Raw genomic sequence first — 20,903 nt, 5'->3', positions numbered from 1 at the left:
GGCTTTCTCTCTACTTACAGTACTTTGAGACAGAGTCGAGGTATATCAGGAGCTGACTGGGGTGGTCATAGCCGAGGCTTCCGCCCATCAGAGCTCACAGTCGCCTTTTCTACCTCACCTCACCTCCGCAGGGGACTACATCCCTGGTACAGAGACCCACATGGCGCCAGAGGTGGTGATGGGCAAGCCCTGCGACGCCAAGGTGGACATCTGGAGCAGCTGTTGTATGATGCTGCACATGCTCAACGGCTGCCACCCCTGGACCCAGTACTTCCGAGGACCGCTCTGCCTCAAGGTCCGTGAGAGCACCTGGGACGGCCAGCAGGGCCAGGGGCCCAGGCTGCAGGCTTGGTGGCGCCTCCTGTGTTGGCCGCCCTTCAGTGGCAGGCAGGAGCAAGCAAGGGCCTCATCAGAGATGTGGGATCCTGACTTAAATTCTTGGCTACCCAAATTTGAGGGTCCGAGGGCAGATCCTGGGTGAAGGGTCTTCTTGAGTTCATGGTTCAGGGCTCTCTTGTGTCCACACCCCAGGCCACCCCAACCTGTCCTCCTGAGGGTTGTGGGGGTCGTGGGTGCCTGGGGGGTATGGGCGCCTCACCTCCTGCTCTGTTCTGTCCTACCTAAGCCCCTTTCCCCTTCTTCTCGGAAAAGTCCCAGCCCTCACTCTAGACCAGGCCGCTCTAGTCCTTTTGACTGACCCCAGCACAGCAGGACAGGGGAGAGTGGGGAGCAGCAAGAAAAGGAAGTGAGGCGCAGGAAGTGATGGGGAGGCGAGTCTCATATGTTGCCTTTTGACCCCCAGATTGCCAGTGAGCCTCCACCTGTGAGGGAGATCCCGGCCTCCTGTGCCCCGCTCACGGCCCAGGCCATCCAGGAGGGGCTCAGGAAAGAGCCGGTCCACCGAGCATCTGCAGTGGAGCTGGGGGGGAAGGTCAGCCTGGCGCTGCAGCACGGTAAGAGCCCCGCGCTGGCTGCGGGGAGAGAGAGAGCCAGTGGGGTTGTGTGGTGGTCAAGAACAAGAACAAGATAAATCTCAAGAGCCTTGGTTTCCCCATCTAGAGGGTGGGCATGGCACCAACCTCAGGCCTGTTAGGAAAACTGAGGTCACATGAGTCCAAGTGCTTAGTACTGTACCTTGATGCAGAGGCCATGCTCAGGAGATGGGGGAATGAGGTCACAACATATAAAGGGGGCTTGAACTCATTAGTATCAGAGAATGTGAAATCAAGCCAGGTATCACTTTCTAGCCATCTGTGTGGGAGAAAGTCAGAAAGCTGGCGGTGCCAACTATGGGTGGGGATATGGGACAGTGGCCCGTGGGCTCTGCTGGAGGGCACCTGGCCGCACTCAGACAGATGTCTGCAGACCTGGGACCCTGCACCCTACTCTGGGCACACTGCCAAAGAGACTCTGCCCAGATCCATGAGGGACACACCTGGGGATGTACATTAGAGTGTCATTTGTGGGAGGGGAGATGGGCACAGTTGGGTGTCCCTCCTTGGGAACACGAAGAGGCCAGTGGTGGGAGTGGGATGGGGTGGGGTGGGGTACGGGATGCTCCACGCAGCACCCACAGCAGTAAAAGCACCTCGGTGTTCACAGGGCAACCTGGCTGGATCTTAAAACTATAGTGCCTGGTGAAGCAGGGACCAAGAAAGCAAGGCCTAGAATACAGTGCCGTTTGTGTAAATTAAAAATCGATAAAAACAACACACACTTAGCAAGAATTCAGTGAGACCTAAAGTGACATATTGGACTTTTGATGTCTACTGAAGATAGAACATCAGTGGGGTGCAAGGGAGGGAAGTGTCAGGACTTGAAAGGCAGTGGTGAGGAGAACGAATAGGGATTGAGTAAAACAGGAGAGACACCTTGCATGGCCCCCACCCCAAGCGTAGATGGTAGTTATAATGGCCCGCCCATTTATAATGCCTGAACTGCCCCCCACCACTCCAGAGAGATAGTGCCCCCTCAGGAAGCACTGACTGTCGGGAAGGGAAGGGTAAGACGCAGAGGGTCAGCGAGGCCCATTCTCCTGGAAGCTATGAGTGGGCATTACCCCAGAGCTATTTTTAAATCTTCCCTTTATAATACTATTAATATTAACAAAGTCCTTCTCTGGAGCCAATTCTATAATTTTTAAATTTCCAACTGTTACCTGGAAGGAAAATGGAATAAAACAAATACTGTTCTATTTTTGTGAGAGGACCCACCTTAAGAAAGAAGCCTGCTGTGAAGACCACGCAGTGCCCTCTGAAATCATGTCCTGGCTGGGCAAGGGACCACCCTCCCTGCCCACTTCAGGTGCTTCTCTGCTCAGAAAAGGCCACCCGGCCTGGCCCGTTCCCTCCTCACCACGTGTCCTCTCTGTTTTGTAGTGGGAGGTCTGAGGAGTCCCTGGAGAGGAGAGTACAAAGAACCAAGACATCCACTGCCACTCCAAGCCCACCCACCGCCAAGCCAAGGCCACCCTCACCAGACCCTGCATGCCCCGCCAGGGGAGCTCTCACCAGGGGCCCCGGGGCTGCAGCCGGCTAAGGACGCAGCAGGCAGGGCCCCTAAGCTCCAGCCTCCTCCACCTCCAGACCCCCCAGAGCAGAGCAAGTCGCCCAGCCTGCACTGGGGCAAGGAGGAGTCTGGGACATGGGATCCATTGCCCCTGTCCTCCCTGGATCCAGCCCCCGCCAGGAACCCCAGCTCACCTGAGCGAAAGGCAACCTTTCCTGAGCAGGAGCTACAGCAGCTGGAGATAGGTATGGGCAGCTGCGGCCTCCAGGGCCCTGGACATAGGCCTGGGCCCTGCCCCAAGGCCTTGGCTTCATCCTCTCCATAGCCAGCCCCCACCCTGGGCTCAGCGATCCATGCAGTGAGCCCAGACCCCTCCCGGTCCTTCACAGTCATTTTCTGCTTCTCTCTGCAGAGTTATTTCTGAACAGCCTGTCCCAGCCGTTCTCCCTGGAGGAGCAGGAGCAGATCCTCTCGTGCCTCAGCGTCGACAGCCTCTCCCTGTCAGACGACAGTGAGAAGGTGAGTGGGCTGTGGGCCATGGACCAGGAGCCTAGGCACAGGGCTGGTGGCTTTGTGTCCACCCTGTGGAGGTGTTCAGTGCAGGTAGAGGGTAAAGGGCAGGTGATAGGGTCGCCCCTTTCTTACAGGAGGGGTCCTCGTTGGGGCTGGGGGGTCCTGGTTTCTCAGAATGAAACAGTCCATCTCCAGCATACCTGGGAATGCAGGACTGGTTTGGTGACTAAGATAGTGAGGGGAAAGGCTGGGCTTTAGTCCCCATAGAGAATAATCGTCACCTTCCTCCAGCCCGGGACCCTCAAGAATTCAGCCCCGTGCTGAGTCCAGTAGTGACCAGTAGAGCCACACTCCAGCCCAAGCCAGGAGCACTTCCTCGCCAAAGCAGACCAAGGCCAGAGAAGGTTCCCTGAGCCCAGGGACCTGAGTCTGTGCCCACTCTCGTTTTAGAACCCGTCCAAGGCTTCTCAGAGCTCACGGGACACACTGAGTTCCGGCGTGCACTCGTGGAGCAGCCAGGCAGAGGCCCGCAGCTCCAGCTGGAACATGGTGCTGGCCCGGGGGCGGCCCACTGACACACCAAGCTATTTCAACGGTACAGTCCCCTGATCTCTGCCTGGGACTGGGGAGTCTGAGGGTAGGGCACAGTGGGGACGGGAGAGGAGGAAGGTACCTGGCACCCAGAACTTGAAGTGCCTGGCCACTGAGTCAGTTTAGAGTAAACTAAACTCAGAGCCTTTCCTTACGGGGCAGTGAAGGACCATGGCCCCTCATGGGTAGCTGATGGAGTCCCAGAAGCCTCTAGCTGGGGGTAGAGAGCAGTCTCTCCTGGCTTGGAGTCAAAAACCTGAACTTTTGAAGGGAAAGGGAAAAACAGGAGCCCATGAGCATTTTAATCAAGAACTCAGCAAGAGGTACTTGCCCAGTGGTCCAGTGGTTAAGACTGCCTTCCATGCAGGAGGTGCAAATTCAATTCCTGGTCAGGAAACTGAGATCCCACATGCCGTGGGGTGTGGCCAAAAAATAGAAGAAAAGAGACAGAGCTTAGCAATAGGTTTCCTGAGATCCTCCTCTGGGATTTGAAGTCGGAAGATGAGAAAGACAACACATGTGGAACTTTTTTGTTTTCAAGTGTGGTTGCAGAGGTCATTCTGTGATTTTGATAGAACAAGGCTTTAATCAGCACACAGTTCCCTGGCCTTTCCAGGGCCAGTGTGACTCATGGCATCAAGCCCCATGCCTGGCCAGAGGCTGTCCCACCTCAGGGAACCTTACCATCTAAGTTGCCCACAACCCAATTTAAGAATCTTTGCTTCCAGCTCCTTTCTGCTTTGTGTGTATAAGCTGGAGTACTGCTTCCACGCAGGAGCCAACCTTAGCCCTTTGCGTTGTGCAGGCCAGACTTCCGGTACTGGCAGAACATGGCCATGGAGAGCTAGCAGGGGTATGATGTTACAGCCCTTCCATCCTAAAGCCATCTCTGCAGCTTCTTCAGCCACCTTGCTTCCCCCTCCCTAGGGCGCCTTAGGGAGCTTGCAGCCACTCTCCTGATGGTCACCCTGCCTGACTTCTAGGTGTGAAAGTCCAAATACAGTCTCTCAATGGCGAACACCTGCACATCCGGGAATTCCACCGGGCCAAGGTGGGAGACATCGCAACAGGCATCAGCAGCCAGGTGAGGGGCAGGTGCCTGCTGAGGGGCAGACTCCCAGAATCCAGTGTGCCTAGCTCAGTCCTCCAGGAAGGAAGCTTTCGAATAAGTAGACATGGCACCAGAGGGAATAGTTGGCCCTGTGATGTCCGCCCCCCCCCTCCGCCCCCCGGGTCCCAGGGCAAGACTGGCAGTGGTGACTGAGGGGTCCTCAGGATCCCCACCCACTTGGGCTGGGTGAGATTCTCCAAGTCTTCCAGAATGAAAGGCAGATAATACTCCAAGGCTGCCTGCTGCGTTGGAGGGAAGTATCTCCCAGTGTAGCAGGAAGCCATCAGCTCTGCTCTGCTGGGACCCTTCAGCACCCCGGCCGCTCTCAGGCCCCCTGGTTTGCTCTGCCCCCAGATCCCAGCTGCAGCCTTCAGCCTGGTGACCAAGGACGGGCAGCCCGTGCGCTACGACATGGAGGTGCCGGACTCAGGCATCGACTTGCAGTGCACCCTGGCCCCAGACGGCAGCTTCGCCTGGAGCTGGAGGGTCAAGCACGGCCAGCTGGAGAACAGGCCCTAAGCAGCCTTCTAAAACTGGCTCCACTCGGCCAGAAGCGGCTTTCCTTCTCGGTGCTCAGTGCTGCCCTGAGACACAGGCTCTGCCTGCTCCCGGAGCTCTGCCAGCCCGTGGCTCAACAGTGGGACCAGGGGCTGGCAGCAGAAAGGCGGTGCCAGCAGAGCACCTCCCGGGATCTTCCACCTGGGTTCTGCCTGAGCCCACAGGAGAGGAGGAGGAAGACAGGAGGCCTTCCCACGAGGAACAGAGGGTCTTCTCTGCCTTGGTCCCGACAAGCTGGCCTGACCGTGTTAGGATCAGTGGCCACCTGCTGGCAGTCAGGGGAGAGCGGCTTCTGGCCCAGGTCAGGAGAGGGGGGTGCCCCTGCCCTCGGTTTCCAGGCAGGTGGGAGCGTCTAACGATTCCCCCAGGCCCAGGCCAGGACTGGGGCGGCAGGTGTGCCTCCCCTTGCGTTCATGGAGGGGCCCCTCTGACCCCCTTGTCCGGCTGTGCCTGGCCACCAACCCCTCTTCTAGCACTAGGAGCTTTTCAGGCCAGGGAGGGAGAAACGCCTGACGTGGGGGTCTCCCAGGGAGGGGTCTCCCTGGGAGAGAATGCCACTCCTCAGGGTACCGCGACTCAGGCCCTGAGGGGAGGTCAGCTTCAGAAGAACCAGACAAGGCGTTCAAGTGACATGGTTCTCAGCCTCCAAGCACGTGCCCCTTTGCCACCAGCCCCCAGTCTGCCCCGGAGCAGCAGGCCCCGAGCCCAGCCGCAGGCCCAGCACTGCCCCTGCCCAGCTGGCACTCAGCTCACTCAGCTGTGGGAGTGGAGGGCGACATGAGGCCTACCCGACAGGAACGCTCTGAGGACAGAGCGCGATCGACTCCGCAGAAAGCACCCGACGCGGGCGCTCCTGTTAGCCAGGCCCCGGCCCTCCACACCCTCACACGAGCCTCCCAGGACACTCTGACCCTGCCGCCCCTGGTCTCCAGGGCACCGCCAGCGGCACTTTGCACTCTGATGACCTCAAAGCACTTTCATGGCTGCCCTCCAGGAGGGCAGGCTAGCGGTTCTGCATGGGCACAAGCAAGCCAGGAGATGGGGGAACAGACTGAGTTCTTGACCCTTCTTCATGCATGTGACCCCTCAAACCTCCTCCAGATTTCCTTAAGATGTACCCCCCCCCACCGCCCCGAGGCCAGCCTCTTCTTTTGGGGGGCAGCTGATCAGGACTCATGTAGCATTAATCAACTGTGAATTATTGAGGGGTAAGGGGGTATCCCCTGAGATTCCATCTGGGGAGAAGCTCGACCCCATACCTTGCCAGGTGGCCTTTGCCCAGCTATCCACATTTAGCCATTACTCCTCCCCAGGGAGAGACTCCCAGCCCCCAGGATGTGAAGAACTGCAGCATTCGCACTGCAGAGTTGCAATGGTAGATAACTTTGTAAGCAATAAAGTTTGAGGTAATGACAAGTGTGTCTGGACCGTGGTTATCTCCACTCCCTCCTGCCTATGCCCTGAACCTCACATCCTACCAGCTGCCTCCCTCTGGCTTCTTGATGGGATCTTATCCAATCTTGCCCCACCCTGGGCAAAGACTGTTTTCAGCCCTTTCCCACCACTCCTCCCAGTGACACTTCCAGTCCTACCTCTAGGCTATCCATTCAGACCAGTCAGACAAGATGTCCCACATGGTGACAGCTGGGAAGTCCCTGGCCAAACGGTGCCAGGCTGAGGGGAGTGGGGTAGTGGCGGCAGACTGCATGCCCAGAATCAAGACTGTCCCACTCACTCCTCTGTCCCTGAGGCTCCCAGGGAACTGGACTGGGAATGGGCCTGAACTGCCAGCCTTTCCAGCCAGCTGGGTGTCTGCACGTGCTCAGAGTTGACTTTCCCAAAGTAGATTCCCTGGCGCTGGGACAGAACCCCAGGATGGATGTCACTGGCACACAGGGTGCCTCGTCTAATCTGGCTCTACAACAGGAATCTATGTCCAAGTTCGTGTGCACAGATAAATGTGTATACCTTGGGGCAAAGGTGGCAAGCTCAGCAGGTTCTTGGAAGATCCTGGGAACACAGAAAGTGCAGCGGCCTTATGCCAGTGTGCCCAGGGCAGATCAAAGCTCAGCCCAGCAGACCTCAGGCTTACCAGGCTCCATCGTCCACCCATCTGGGCCGGCAGCAGAGAGCAGCGCCTCCTGGATGTCTCCCAAGGAGGAGCTCCGGCTGCGGGGCAAGGAGGAGCCCCATTCTCTGGAAGACTCCTCCACCAACTGCCAAGCCCACCCACACGCCGCGGGGCTCGCGTCAGGGACGTCACAGAGGCAGCGACATCACAGGCACCGGCTCCCCCCTCTACCCCACCGCACCCCCCGCATCTCTGCCGCCCCGGACAGCCTGCCACCAAAGAGCGCACTGGAGGCGGAGGGGCAGCAGCCACCAGCCCGCTCCCGCCTCCAGTACAGAGTCTCGGTCAGCATGGGGGTGACAGGTGGGAGCGGGCGGCGCTCGGCGGGGCAGGGGCGGGGCCGGGCGGGAAAAGTGAAAGTGAGGTAGGGGCTCGGGGGGCGGGGATTGGCCGAGGCGGGCGGGCGCCGGAGAGGAAGGTCGACCCCCAGCCAGACCCCCGCGGTCCCCGTGGATGAGGGGCGGTGGCCTTGTGCCCAGGAAGCGATATATGAATTACCCCAAACTGCAGAGGAAACCCACCCCCGCTCCAAATCAAATCAAGTGTTTCCGTGGTTGGTGCTTGAGGCTTTTGCAGAGAAAGGCGGTGTGCTTCAACAGATGTTTCACTGAGACCCTCCGTTGTGCTTTGCACTTGTCTCTGTACCCTTAAGCAAAGATGGTTTCCCCTGAGGGCCCTGGATCTCCCAGGTTTCTAACAAGGGGGCCCAGATCTCCCCCACCCCCGGATTGGAGGCTTTCTTCTCAGAACTTTCTCTCCCAGGACGACATGGGCCAGCCTTCAAAACGTGCCAAAAATCAACAACCAGAGAACAGCTTTCCCCTCAACAAATTGATGCAGACATCTTAAATCACTCCTGCAGTATTTATTGCATCCCCTTCTCTTTTTTCTGTTTTTTAATCTTAGAGAACTGTATTTTATTGTATTTTTAATTGAAGTACTGTTGATTTACAATGTGTTGATTTCAGGTGTACAACACAATGATTCAGTGATATATATATTTTTTTTTCAGATCCTTTTCTCTTATAGGTTATTGCAAAATATTGAGTGTAGTTCCCTGTGCTATACAGCTGGTTGGTTATCTATTTTAATATATAGTAGTGTGCATGTTATTCTTACCCACCCACCCCCTTGAAAGGGAAAGTGTTAGTTGCTCAATCCTTTTCAGTTCTTTGCAACCCCACGGGCTATAGAGCCTACCAGGTTCCTCTGGCCATGGGATGCTCCAAGCCAGAATACTGGAAAGGGCTGCCATTTCCTTCTCCAGGGCATCTTCCCAACCCAGAAATCAAGCTCAGGTTTCTTGCATTGCAGGCAGGTTTTTTACCACCTGAGCCATCAGGGAAGTTGCTTTCCCCTTTGGTAACCATATGTTTTCTGTGTCGGAGAGTCTCTGTTTGGTAAATAAGTTCATTTGTTTGTTTTTTAGTTTCCACATATAAGTCATATCATATTTGTCTTTCTCTGTCTGGCTTCTTCAGTAGTAACCTCTAGGTCCATCCATGTTCCCTGGAGAAGGGAACGGCTACCCACTCCAGTATTCTGGCCTGGAGCATTCCATGGACCGTATAGTCCATGGGGTCGTGAAGAGTTGGACACGACTGAGAGATTTTCACTCACTTCATCCATGTTACTGTGAATGGCATTATTTCATTCTTTTTTATGACTGACTACTATTCCAGTGTGTGTATGTGTGTGTGTATACCACACCATCTTTATGCATTCATCTGTTGATGAACATTTAGGTTGCGTCCATGTCTTGAGTATTGTAAACGCTGTAATGAACATTGGGGTGCAGGTATCATTTCAAAATAGAGTTTTCTCCAGATGTTCTCCAGTGGAATTGTAAGGTCTTGTGGTAACTCTACGTTTAGTTTTTTAAGGGATCTCCATACTGTTCTCAATGGTGACTGCACCAATTTACATTCCCACAAACAGCGTAGGAGGAATTTTTTTCTTCACACCCTCTCTGCTTCTGCTGCTGCAAAGTTGCCTCAGTCGTGTCCGACTCTGTGCGACCCCATAGACGGCAGCCCATGAGGCTCCCCCATCCCTGGGATTTTCCAGGCAAGAGTGCTGGAGTGGGGTGCCATTGCCTTCTCCGTCACACTCTCTCTAGCATTTATTATTTGCCAGCACTTACTCTTACTCTGTGCTAGGCCCTGAGTCTAATGAGTTAACTAAAAATTAAAATATGGGTTAGACAGCCAGGTATGTCACAGAGATAATGACATTGGAGATTTGAGTTGGGCTGTCAGGAATGAGTAGGATTTTTATCAGGAGAGAGACTTTCTGAGTATCAAAAACAGCATGTGCAAAGGCACTGAGGCCCAAAAGTTCCCTCCATGCTCCAGGGCCTCTTGAGCTTGGGGCAAGGCAGGGAACTGGATACCAGGAGACGAAAAAAGAAAGCAGGGATCAGACTATGCAGGATCTTTGAGGCCACCCTAGAGTCTGGATGTGAGCAGGTGCGATGCAGCAGGCTTGTTCTGCAGTCACTGAGATGCCCAGGCTGGGGCCGGGGTCAGGGGGAATGTAGATCAGTGGTCCATATTGTATTACATCAGCTAGAGGCCTAGAGAAATTTCAGTCAGCACAGTGGGTAGCACCACGGGGTTTGGAGCCAGTCTGACTTGTGTTCAGGTCGTGGTGCTATTCTTAAGAGCTGTGTGACTTGTGCAAACTTCCTCATCTATGAGAGGAGAGTCATGGCCACCTGTGCAGAATGTGGCCCTGAGGGCTGAATGCATGCAAAGCACTCAGCACCGAGTGTTGAGGGGGTCATGAGTCCTGGGTTTGTGTTGACTTTGGTGTCGGAAGAGGAGAGAGGCAGTGGAGATGGAGAAAGGATGTGCACTAGGTCATTAACAGTGGTGGGAAAGTCAGGAGCTGGGGAAGGGAGGAGGCTGCAAGTGACCCAGGTCTCTAACTGGGGTGATAGGATAAATGAAAAAACCAGGGAGAGGAGCTTATCAAGAGATGAGAGATTGGAAAGGAAGATGGGTCAAACATGCAGAACTGTGTTGGCCATCCTAGAGTCTGGACACCAAGGTATGAACTTGAGGCCAAAAATGGGAGATAATCTAAAGAGTTTCGTAGGGTGAGAGGAATAAGGAAACTATTCTTTTAAAAAATAATTTTATTTAGTTAGTTAGTTTTGGCTGCACTGAGTCTTCATTGCTGTGCAAAGACTTTCTCTAGTTGTGGCAAGCGGGCTACTCTCCAGCCACGGCGCACGGGCTTCCCGTTGCGGTGGCTTCTCTTGTTGCAGAGCATGGTCTCTCAAGCATGGCCTCAGCAATTGTGGCGCATGGGCTTAGCTGCTCCATGGCAGATGGGATCTTCCCAGACCAGGGATCGAACTTGTATCCCCTGCATTGACAGGCAGATTCTTAACCACTGGACCACCAGCGAAGTCCCAGGAAACCATTCTTTGCACAGACTTTTGCTGAGAATCCACCTTGTGCCTGACTCTGTGTAGAGGATCAGAGATTCAAAGTAAGCAAACCACACACCCAACCCACCTCTCACTGAGGGTCAGCAAGAAGCTGTGCACTTAGATAGAGGTCTGCTGTGGGGGGTGGGGGGGGGGCTTGGGGTAGAGTCTGGGAGGTCTTTAGGAAGAGATGAGCCCCTAGCTCACCTAGTCATAACAATAGTAAAGGGGAATTCTATTCAAACTACTCATCTCAGGCTTTGACAAGGAATCCATAGGGTTTTAAACAAAGTGAAGTTGAGGCCCCCTGAGGGAAAAATGTGTAATCAGTGACTGCAGTTTAAGTCTAGAACTCAGGAGAAATGGGAGTAAGAAATAGAAATTGGAGGGTCAAAGTGGGAGTATGAAATAGAGATTGGGGGTTCTCCTGTGGTTACAGCCACAGGCTTGAAAGCTCCAAGGGGCAGAGATTGTGTATGTTCATCACTGTGTCCTCTGCCCTTAGCACAGTCCCTGGACAATAGCCGGCCTCAACCTTTTAAAAATATATTTATTTGGCTACACCAGGCCTTCAATCTCCATAAAGACCGTCAATCTTCGTCGTGGCATGTGGAATCTTTAGTTGCAGCATGCCAACTCTGAGTTGTGGCAATGTGGGATCTAGTTCCCTGACCAGGGATCAAACCCTGGGCCCCCAGCATTGGGATGGCAGAGTCTTAGCCACTGGACCGCCAGGGAAGTACCCCTGGAGCTCAAAATTTCTTTTTAACTTTATCCAAGAAATACATGCATATGGTTAAATGGTACTGAAGAGCTTATTCAGTGATTGAAAAGCAAGAATCCCCTATACCACATCCCCAGCTTCACTCCTCAGAGCCACCACTACTGTTTCATTTGAACAATTTTTCTGCCTGGTTACCATCTCATCTCTCCACAAGCTGACAGGCTTCTTCTTGGACCACCTACCCGCTCTAATGGAAACCACCCTGCCCCACCTTCCCAACATCAATTATTTTTAATCTGCTAATGCCTTTGTAAATTTATTTATTTTTTCATCAACTTTAGAGAGTATCTTTTGACACACATATAGTAAGATGTTTTAGTGACCCTACCTTTTCCTTCAACTTTTCTTCCTGCCTTGTAGCTCCCAAAGACTCTAACCTGTATGTTTGGTTTTTTTAATATCAAGGTTGATAGCATTCACATTGTCCCATAACCATAATTATGTTTTCCAAATTTTGCCTATATATTGATTCTAAATGTTGAAAGTTAATAAACAGGATTTATTATCATGACTACATGAAAACTGTTCACTGCTGAGCCATAAAAGGTACCACAATTACCTTTTCTTTCTCATACAGCTTTTTGTTTTTCCTGTTTTTGTTTTTTAGTGGCCTTTTACATATACTCCTGGCTTTCATCACAGTCTTTGTTTTCTTCAACCTCTACATTTAGTTAACTATTCTGTTAGGTTTTCTTTATTTCAGAGACCTATTGGCCAGGATCCTTCATCCTATTGCACCAATGTGTAGGCCTCTATACAGTTAACATCTGGGATTCAGCTGCTTTCCTGGGTTGGATATGCTTTTTCATCCCTGACTCTCTTGTTTTACACCTTTATTTTGTGTTAGCACATCCTCAAATAACTTCAAAAAAAAAAAAAAGGAATAAACTTTCTTACTTTTCCATGTCTGAAATGATAGTTTTGCTGGATATAAAATTCTAGGTTAAAAACCATTTCCCTCAGAATGTTAAAAGCAACTGTATTGCTAACTCCACCGCCAGTATGATTCTCCTTCCCTTGTTGGTAACTTCTTTTTCACTTAGAAGTATTTAGGAATCCTTTGTTCCTGGTGCAATGAACTTTTAGAGCAAAGATCTTTTGGCATCTATAGTGCTGGGTATTCAGCAAACATTTTTAAGCTAATGACATCCTTCAGCTCAGGGAAATACTGATTTCACTTTTCGTCTCCATGGTCTCCATTCTTTCTGAATCTCCTTTCTATAACCCAGCATTGGATTTCCTTTTGATCCTTTTCTCTCACATCGTCTTGATATTTTAGTTCTACCTTCTAGGAATATTCTCTGTATTTTATTTTTTAATTGTTTGCTAAAAAGGTCTTTCTCTTCATAGTTCTTTTTAAAATAGTATCCTGTTTGTGTTCTTTGGATGCAATATATATGTTGCTGAATATCTTAAACTCTGAGTCTCTGAAGATGATTAGAATTTTTCAGTTCCCTTGTTTCTCTTCTGGTGTTCTGGAGTAGTCTCTTCTCTCAGTCTAGCTCTCCTATGTTAGCAGTTTTCTCAAATGCCTAGTGATGCTTGGTTGTCCATGTATAAGAGTGAAATCATAAAAAGCTGATTGGGAGCCTATGACTGCAGGAGCCTATTGCTTTGCAGATATTACTTTAATGTGACCACTCAGGAATCAGACATATATCTCTGGCAGGTTTGAGAAGACCCATACAACTGATACATCTACAGCCAAACTGGACAAGGGGAAAAAAAAAAACAGACAAAAATTACCAGCATGAGGAATGAAAGAGGTAACATCACTATAGACTCTGCAGATATGAAAAGAAATAATTAAGGAATATTAGGAATAATTTATGCCAATAAACTTGACAACTTAGATGAAATGGATAAATTCCTTAAAAAAAAATACAAACTCCAAAACCTCACTCAAGAAGAAATAGATATTCTGGGAATGGATAGTGGTGATGGCTGCATGATAATATACTTAATGCCACTGAACTGCATACTTAAAAATAATTTTAAAAGGACAATTTATGATATGTGTATTTTGCCACAATAAAAAATAAATAGGTAGGCTAAATAACCCTGTATCTATTTTTTAAGTTGAATTTGTAATTAAAAATCTTCTCACAAAGAAACTCCAGGTCCAGGTCCACAGGCTTCATTTGTGAATTCTACCAAACATAATAAATAAATAGTAAAAATTTTACACAAACTCAGAAAATTGAAGACGAGACATGTCTCAACTCATTCTATGAGACCAGCATTACTCTACTGTCAAAACCTTACATCATAGACATTATAAAAAGAAAGACATTATAAGAATAGAAAATAGTGTACCAATAGACCTCATGAACATATATGTGGAAATTCATCTTAAAAGTTAGAAAATAAAATTTGACAATATATAAAAAGATAGTACATTGTGATCAAGTGAGATTTATCCCAGGAATAAAGATCTCACCATAAACAAATTATAATAGAATTATTAGCAGAATAATATGTAATATATGTAGCACATGCTATATATAACTTCCCTGGTTCCCTGGTGGGTCAGGCAGTAAAGAATCCGCCTACAATGCAGGAGACCTGGGTTCCATCCCTGGGTTGGGAAGATCCCCTGAAGGCAGGCATGGCAACCCACTCCAGTATTCCTGCCCAGAGAATCTCATGGACAGAGGAGCCTAGTGGACTTTAGTCCATGGGATCACAAAGAGTCAGATATGACTGAGAAACTAAGCACATATAGCCATACATACATAACTTATATATTAACAGAATATTAGAAAAACATCATCTCAATAAACTCAGAAAAAGCATCAGATAAAACCCAACATCCCCTCCTATTTAAAAATTAAGTAAGAATAGAAGGAAACTTCTTCAACCTGATAAATAGCATCTATGAGAAAAACTATAACGTTATATTTCAGAATGAAATACTGGATACTTTTCCCCTAAGCTCACTAGCAAAGCAAGAATATCTACTCTCAATTCTGTTCCACATTGTTCCAGAGATTATTCTCAGTGCAATAAGGCAAGAAAAGGAACTTGGAGACATCCAGGTTGAAAAGGAAGAAGACAGACTATGTTGAGTCACAGATATTATTGTTTATGTAGAAAACCCTATGGAATCTTAAAAAAGCTACTAGAACCAATAAGATTTTAGGATGGTTGCGGGATACAAAATCAATGCCTTTCTATACAAAGCAATCCACAGTTGGAAGTCGAAATTACTTCATACACTACCAAATGTCACGTGAATCCCTAATAGAACATTCCCAGGTTGAATATAGAGGCCCCAAGTTGAGTCAACCTCAGATTTTTGCTTCTAAACCCCAGTGCAGCAGTGAGGTGCATACCATCATAATTTTTCCTTCTATCCATATCCAAGTGCTTTTTATGGAAGAGTTAAGGCTTTTAGGTGTTGATTAAACTTCCCAGAGAAACTTTGTAAAACAAGCAAAGGAAACTAAGATCATGACATCCAGTCCTATCACTTTATGGCAAATAGATGGGGAAACAATGGAAACAGTGATAGATTTTATCTTCTTGGGCTCCATAATCATTGCAGATGGTGATTTCAGCCATGAAATTAAAAGACGCTTGTCTCTTGGAAGAAAAGCTATGCGAAAGCTAGACAGAATATTATAAAGCAGAGATATTACTTTGCCAGCAAAGGTCCATCTAGTCAAAGCTATATTTTTCCAGTAGTCATGTATGGATGCAAGAGTGCTAAAGAATTGATGCTTTTGGGCTGTGGTGTTGGAGAAGACTCTTGAGAGTCCCATGGACAGCAAGGAGATCAAACCAGTAAGTCCTAAAGAAATCAATCCTGAATATTCATTGGAAGGACTGATGCTGAAGCTGAAGCTCCAAAATTTTGGCCACCTGACATGAAGGGAGACTCATTGGAAAAGACACTGATGCTGGTAAAGATTGAAGGCAGGAGGAGAAGGGGATGACAGAGGACAAGCTGGTTGGATGGCATCACCTACTCAATGGACATGAGTTTGAGCAAGCTCTGGGAGATGGTGAAGGACAGGGAAGCCTGGTGTGCTGTAGTCCACGGGATCACAAGGAGTTGGACACAACTGAGCAACTGAATAACCACAAAGCAAAAGAAGGCTGTGGGGTCAGAAGCCTGAGGCATAGCAGCAGCTGGGGCAGGCAGAAATGGAGCAGAAGAGATGTGGGGAGGAAGTTGAGGGATGGTCAAAGAAAGCATGGTGGTCAAAGAAGTGATGAGTTCTGAAGAGACCACTGAGCTGGCCGCTGGGAGCCTGCCCCTGGTGCACTCTTAGCTCAGTCACCCAGCTGATCCAGGATCCCAGGCCCAGGCTGAACCTGTGGGTGCATGCTTACTAAGTCACTTCAATCCTGTCCGGCTGCTCTTTGTGACCTTATGGACAGTAGCCTACCAGGCTCCTCCGTCCGTGGGATTCTCCAGGCAAAAATATTGGAGTGCGTTGCCATTTCCTCCTCCAGGGGAACTTCCTCATCCAGGGATTGAACTCATGTCTCTCACATCTCCTATACTGGCAGGTGGGTTCTTTACCACTAGCATCAGCTAGGAAGTGCATGGAGCAACCCAAAGCCCAGGACCCAATATCAGCCATGCAAGGACCCTCGCCAGCCTCTCCACCTCTAGGAAGAGGCCACAGCACATTCTAATCCTTCTAAGCTAATCCTGGGAGCAATTCTTCCCAGGGCTAAGGCTGTCACTTCCTGTCACACTGCAGGCTCATAGGGATCCAGGCTTGCTCATTGCCGTAATGGCCCCACCATCAACCCCTATCCACCATCCTGGGGCTCAGAGAATGGGACAGCCTGGTGGCCCCTATCACCAAAAGATGGAAGAGAAGCTTCTGCAATAAAAGATACAAGCTTTTAGGAAAGGGGACTATGAGGGGGGACGTACCCCAAGGAGCCAATCTCCTCTACAAAGGATGTTTCATGTTGCGAAATAAACAGATGAGCTTCCCACATGGCACTAGTGGTAAAGAATATCCCTGCCACTGCAGGAGGCCTAAGGGATGCAGGTTCAATCTTTTAGTTGGTAAGATCCCCTGGAGGAGGGCATGGCATAGAGGAGGCTGGTAGGCTACAATCCATGGGTCACACAGTCAGTCACAACTGAATCAACTTAGCACGCAAGTGTCACCTCAAATCAAGCACCTGGGGTGAGAATTCTGGCCTGGCATTGGAAATAGATGATCCCAGGATGTGAAATGGCATGAGAAGCCGGGGGAAGAGAGGACAGGATAAGAGTGGCTAGGATGAGAGTGAGTGGCAGATCTGAAGCCTGGCCAGACACAGTGGAGAAAGGGGAGCAAGGGCAGGAATGGAAAAGATGAAGAAAGTTCACCTGGGGTGCGACGGAGAACCCCGCACATTTACAGGCTCCAGGATAGGATGGCATTCAGGGCAGGGCAGTAAAGAGTTCCTTAAGTGAAGCCTGCATCTAAGTCCTGACTTCCTGAGTGATCAGCTGAGGGACCTTGGGCAAATGAACCTCTTCTCATGTTTTGCTTTCAATCAAAGAACTAAAGCCTATAACGTGCTCAACACAACCCCTGGGCTAGTTTCTAGCACGCAATGAATGGAAGTAACCACTATTATTCGTATTTGCCCTAATGGAAGACAGTGATGGATCACGAAAGGTGGGAGGGAGCAGACGTGGAGGATGGGGTCCTGGTGATGCTGGCAAGGGGCAGGATGGGCAAGGGAATGGCGCGTGGGCTTCGGTAAGGGACAGGGAAGGAGAGGGGTGGCTGCAGCAGTGCCACCAGCCTGAGCTCCGGACTCTCTCAGGGACTATCTGCACTTGCAGGTCCCCTGCCCTCACGTCCTTCTCCCTGCCAGGTGCCAATGGATTTCCTTGCTGTGGCAAAGAGTCGGTGGACATTATGGATTCACAGTGAGAACCAGTCCCCCATCATCATAGGACTTCTCCCCCACCCCCGAGATCACCCACCCTCACCCAGGATCTCCTTCTATCTTGCTTATTTCCAAAATCTCCCCAAGGCCAGTATCCAGGCCAAAAGGCAGCAGGGGTGGGGATGGAGGCCATCCCCTGCTCTGCTTCCGTCCCCAATCCCTCAGGTTGGAGAGGGACTGAAGGGTGGTGGGGTACACCCAGGACATGGATGGAGCCTGACCCCTTAGCATTGCCTTTCTTTGAGATCAGAACTGTCCAAGGGGAGGGTGGACAGGTGCCTAAATAAGAGAAAGGTTACAATGACTGAGGGCAGCGGTTGAGATGGCAGCCAACTAGCAATAAGAACCAAGGGTACCCTCCACACACACCCTTGTACTTCAGATTTGCTGAGCTAAGAGCCGGCAGGTTCTGGAGAGGGCTCTGGGCTTCTCCCTCTGTGATGAGCCGCTTGCAAGACACTGGCCCACTGGGATGCTAGATTAAAATGCAGATTTCTGGGCTTCACCTCCAGCTGAAATAAAAGACACAAGCTTCTAGGAAGGGGACTGTTGGATAGGGGGACCTCCCCCAAGGAGTCAGTCTCCTCTGCAGAGATTGTAGGGGGAGGGGAGCAACTTGGCAAGCTCTCTAGGTGCTTTCTGAACTCACTGAAGTTTGAGAATATGAGTCTGCCATGGGATTCTCAGTGGGAGTGGGCACCACCAGGGGAGTGAACTGGGAGCATCTTGCCAGTCCTTGCACAAGGCAGGAGGCTTTAAGGGCACCAGAGACCCTCCCCAGATGCTGCTACTCCTACTGCAGGAGCCCTGACATCCACCCTGTGCCTCCTTCTGTCTTAGGGGTGACATAAACCGAAACCAGTTCCAGCCAATACAAGAGGAAGATGACATGGAGGTAACTGCAGACCGTATCACCTCCTAGGGGGAGGTAGGAGGCCAGGGGCAGGGGTCTTTGAGGCCCATCTTGTCTAAAGCCTGATAAGCCCCCACCCTGGACAATTATGGGACCAACCCTAGCACCAGGCCAGGGCTGGCACACACATGCACACCCACCCTCACCAGCTGCCCCCACTGCCTCCCTGCCCCAAGCAGGTCACTTGGAGGAGGCAAGTGTTGGGGAGGAAGTGAGCAGAAGGACAGTGCGGGATGGGGCCGGGCAGAGAATGGGGGATGGGGAGAACCGTGGCGGTTGGGGTGGGGGTGCCAGGCGCAGCCTCAGCTTCCTGTTGAAACCTTTCAGCTGGAGGACGAATTGCTAGGGCCAGAGCTTCCCGAAGAAGAGCTCCCTCAAGTGGAGCCAGAACAGAAGCCCAAGCCCTTCCCACAGGCAGAGCCCAAGGCCAAACAGGAAGACCCCGAGCCCCAGGGATACAGGGAAGAGTCCCCACAACCCTATGGAGATGCGCTAACAAAGCCTGACATCAGACAGCTGAGCATGAGGTCCAACTCCAGCTACGTGAGTTCCATGGACGAGGACTACCGCTCCATCCACGTGCAGACCTCCAGGCACCTCTTCTGGGTAGACAGGCTCATCCAGGTGTCAGAACACAGCCTGCAGCCAGTGATCAGCACGCAGACCGTCCAGAAGAGCACAGAAAAGACCACCAGATGCCCAGCCCAACAGACGGTCCCCAAGGACACCGAGAGCTCCAAGAAGCAGAGCCAGGACTCCAGCGCCCAGCAAGGCCCTCTAGACAAAGCCTCCCAGAAGACTCCAAGCCCCGAGCTGTCCCTCTGCACGCCCAGCATGGGCCTGGAAGAGCTGATCAATTTCGCATCAACCCTGGCCATGGCCTCCTCCAGCAGGATGGACCTGCCCAGCTTGCAGCACATGATCAAGAGCACACCCCAGAAGGCCAAGCCACCTCCCACAGAGCCTGCCGTGGGTCATGCTGCCCAACCCACTACGGATGAGCCAGAGCAGGGAAAACTCACGAAGGATGAGAAGCCGCCAGAGGAACCAGGAGAAGCCAGGAAAACGCAGGATGCCCCAAAGCGAGAAGATGAGGACGTCCCTCACCCTTGCCTTGACCTCAGAAAGCCAGGGTTCAAGAGGGCCACCATTGAAGGCGAGCTGAAGTTTCTCCAGTCCCCGACCACGTCCCCTCAGCCAAAAGGAGCTGCAAAAGAGTAAGTGAGGCTGCCCCACGGCTCCCCCCAGGATGTGCAGGCGGGCCTACTCCTCACACAGCCAAGTGGGGGCAGGGGACAATGGAATGAGGGGCTGGCTGAGTGATGTCTCCACCTCAGTGACCTCATAAAGGCTGCTGGAAACAAGTTCCGGTGGGCCGAGGTGCAGTACCAAGGCCAGGGCTGACAGAGGCCTGGGGACCATGGAGGGTAAGCGCTCCAGGGCGGGGGCAGGGACTTGGGTTCGAAGCCAGAACTAGAACGCCATTCTAGCATCAGGAGGTTTCTTGCCATGAGTGTAGACGGCCTCACCCTCACTGGAAGCACTCAGGCTTTTTCCTACTGAGCACCCCTAGGTCTCAGCCCTGGGCCCTGGATATGCCCAGCGAGGCAGGACTGAGGACTCTGGGTTCTCTAGCACCCCACGCTTCCTGGTGATGGAGGAACGTGACAGAGAGGCAGCTGCCCGTCCACATCACGCAGCAGGAAGAGGCCGTCTGAGCCCCTGTGCCCTCCTCAGAAAGGCCTCCGGGCTCACCCCTCCTTTGTCCTTCCCACCAGGGCCCAAGTGACACTCTCTCTTTTGCGTTGCAGCTCGGTGCCGGGAACCATGAAAGGGAATCCATTATTCCTGAAAATCCATTTTAAGCTGTCAACCCCCGCCTCCCCAGAGAAATGACTAGACAAAACCAGTAAAGCCTCCAGTGCTGGCCCCCTGGCTCAGACTTTTTGTGCAAATGCTCCTGGACCAGTGAGCTCCTCTGACTTCAGCATCCTGGTCTCCAATGCCTAGAGATGCCACCTGCACTGTTAGCCACCCCAGCACCCCCTGCCCGCCGCGGGCTCCATCAGCCCTGTGTGGTCCCTGCTTACTCCCCCCACAGCGCGCCAGACTCCTAGGCCAGCATCAGAGAGTCATGACTTGCCTTGGGGAGACCTCAGTTGTGCCCTGTCTGAGGCTTCTTAGATGTAAAAAGAGACATTTGGGGATCGTCTGAGGCAAGAGCCTCCTGGAGGTGGGACTGGGCAGGCGAGAAGGCTTCTGGAAGGAATTCTTCCCGCTTCTCTCATGGTGAAGCCCTGGCATGGGGAAGGGATGGTGTTCAGGGCTTGAAGGAGGGGAAGCATGCAGCCGAGGGACTGGTCCTCCAGGGGCCACCACCTCCACTCAGAGGTACCTCCAGTGTAGGGGAGAGTCCATGGGTCACGATGCACTTCTGCAGGCAGT

At 51.5% G+C, this 20,903-nt stretch overlaps 2 protein-coding genes across 3 annotated transcripts in view; both read left to right on the top strand.

The window, feature by feature from the left end:
- Nucleotides 1–6,697, top strand: part of MAP3K14 (mitogen-activated protein kinase kinase kinase 14) — a 43,115-nt gene extending 36,418 nt beyond the window's left edge. The window contains exons 10-16 of one of the 2 annotated variants that reach the window (XM_004012997.3): nt 132–295; nt 803–953; nt 2,379–2,753; nt 2,921–3,027; nt 3,472–3,616; nt 4,596–4,696; nt 5,078–6,697. In XM_004012997.3, coding sequence (XP_004013046.2) covers nt 132–295; nt 803–953; nt 2,379–2,753; nt 2,921–3,027; nt 3,472–3,616; nt 4,596–4,696; nt 5,078–5,242 — 1,208 coding nt within the window. In that variant the 3' untranslated portion in view covers nt 5,243–6,697. Of the gene's footprint in view, nt 1–131; nt 296–802; nt 954–2,378; nt 2,754–2,920; nt 3,028–3,471; nt 3,617–4,539; nt 4,697–5,077 lie in introns of those variants that run through there. The other variant, XM_042256110.1, reaches the window with a different exon arrangement.
- A 115-nt stretch (nt 6,698–6,812) lies between these two features.
- SPATA32 (spermatogenesis associated 32) lies at nt 6,813–20,387 on the top strand. Its single transcript, XM_060394938.1, is given in 6 exon segments — nt 6,813–7,676; nt 7,678–7,715; nt 17,471–17,525; nt 18,386–18,440; nt 18,786–19,675; nt 20,270–20,387. Coding segments are annotated over 6 exon segments (1,560 nt in total). The 5' UTR covers nt 6,813–7,239; the 3' UTR covers nt 20,355–20,387.
- Nucleotides 20,388–20,903: the final 516 nt, after the last annotated feature.

The sequence above is a fragment of the Ovis aries genome, chromosome 11, assembly GCF_016772045.2.
Source record: "Ovis aries strain OAR_USU_Benz2616 breed Rambouillet chromosome 11, ARS-UI_Ramb_v3.0, whole genome shotgun sequence".
Classification (NCBI taxonomy): Eukaryota; Metazoa; Chordata; class Mammalia; order Artiodactyla; family Bovidae; genus Ovis; species Ovis aries.
The sequence above is the reverse complement of the archived record's forward strand: the minus strand, read 5'-3'. Positions and strand labels throughout refer to the sequence as shown.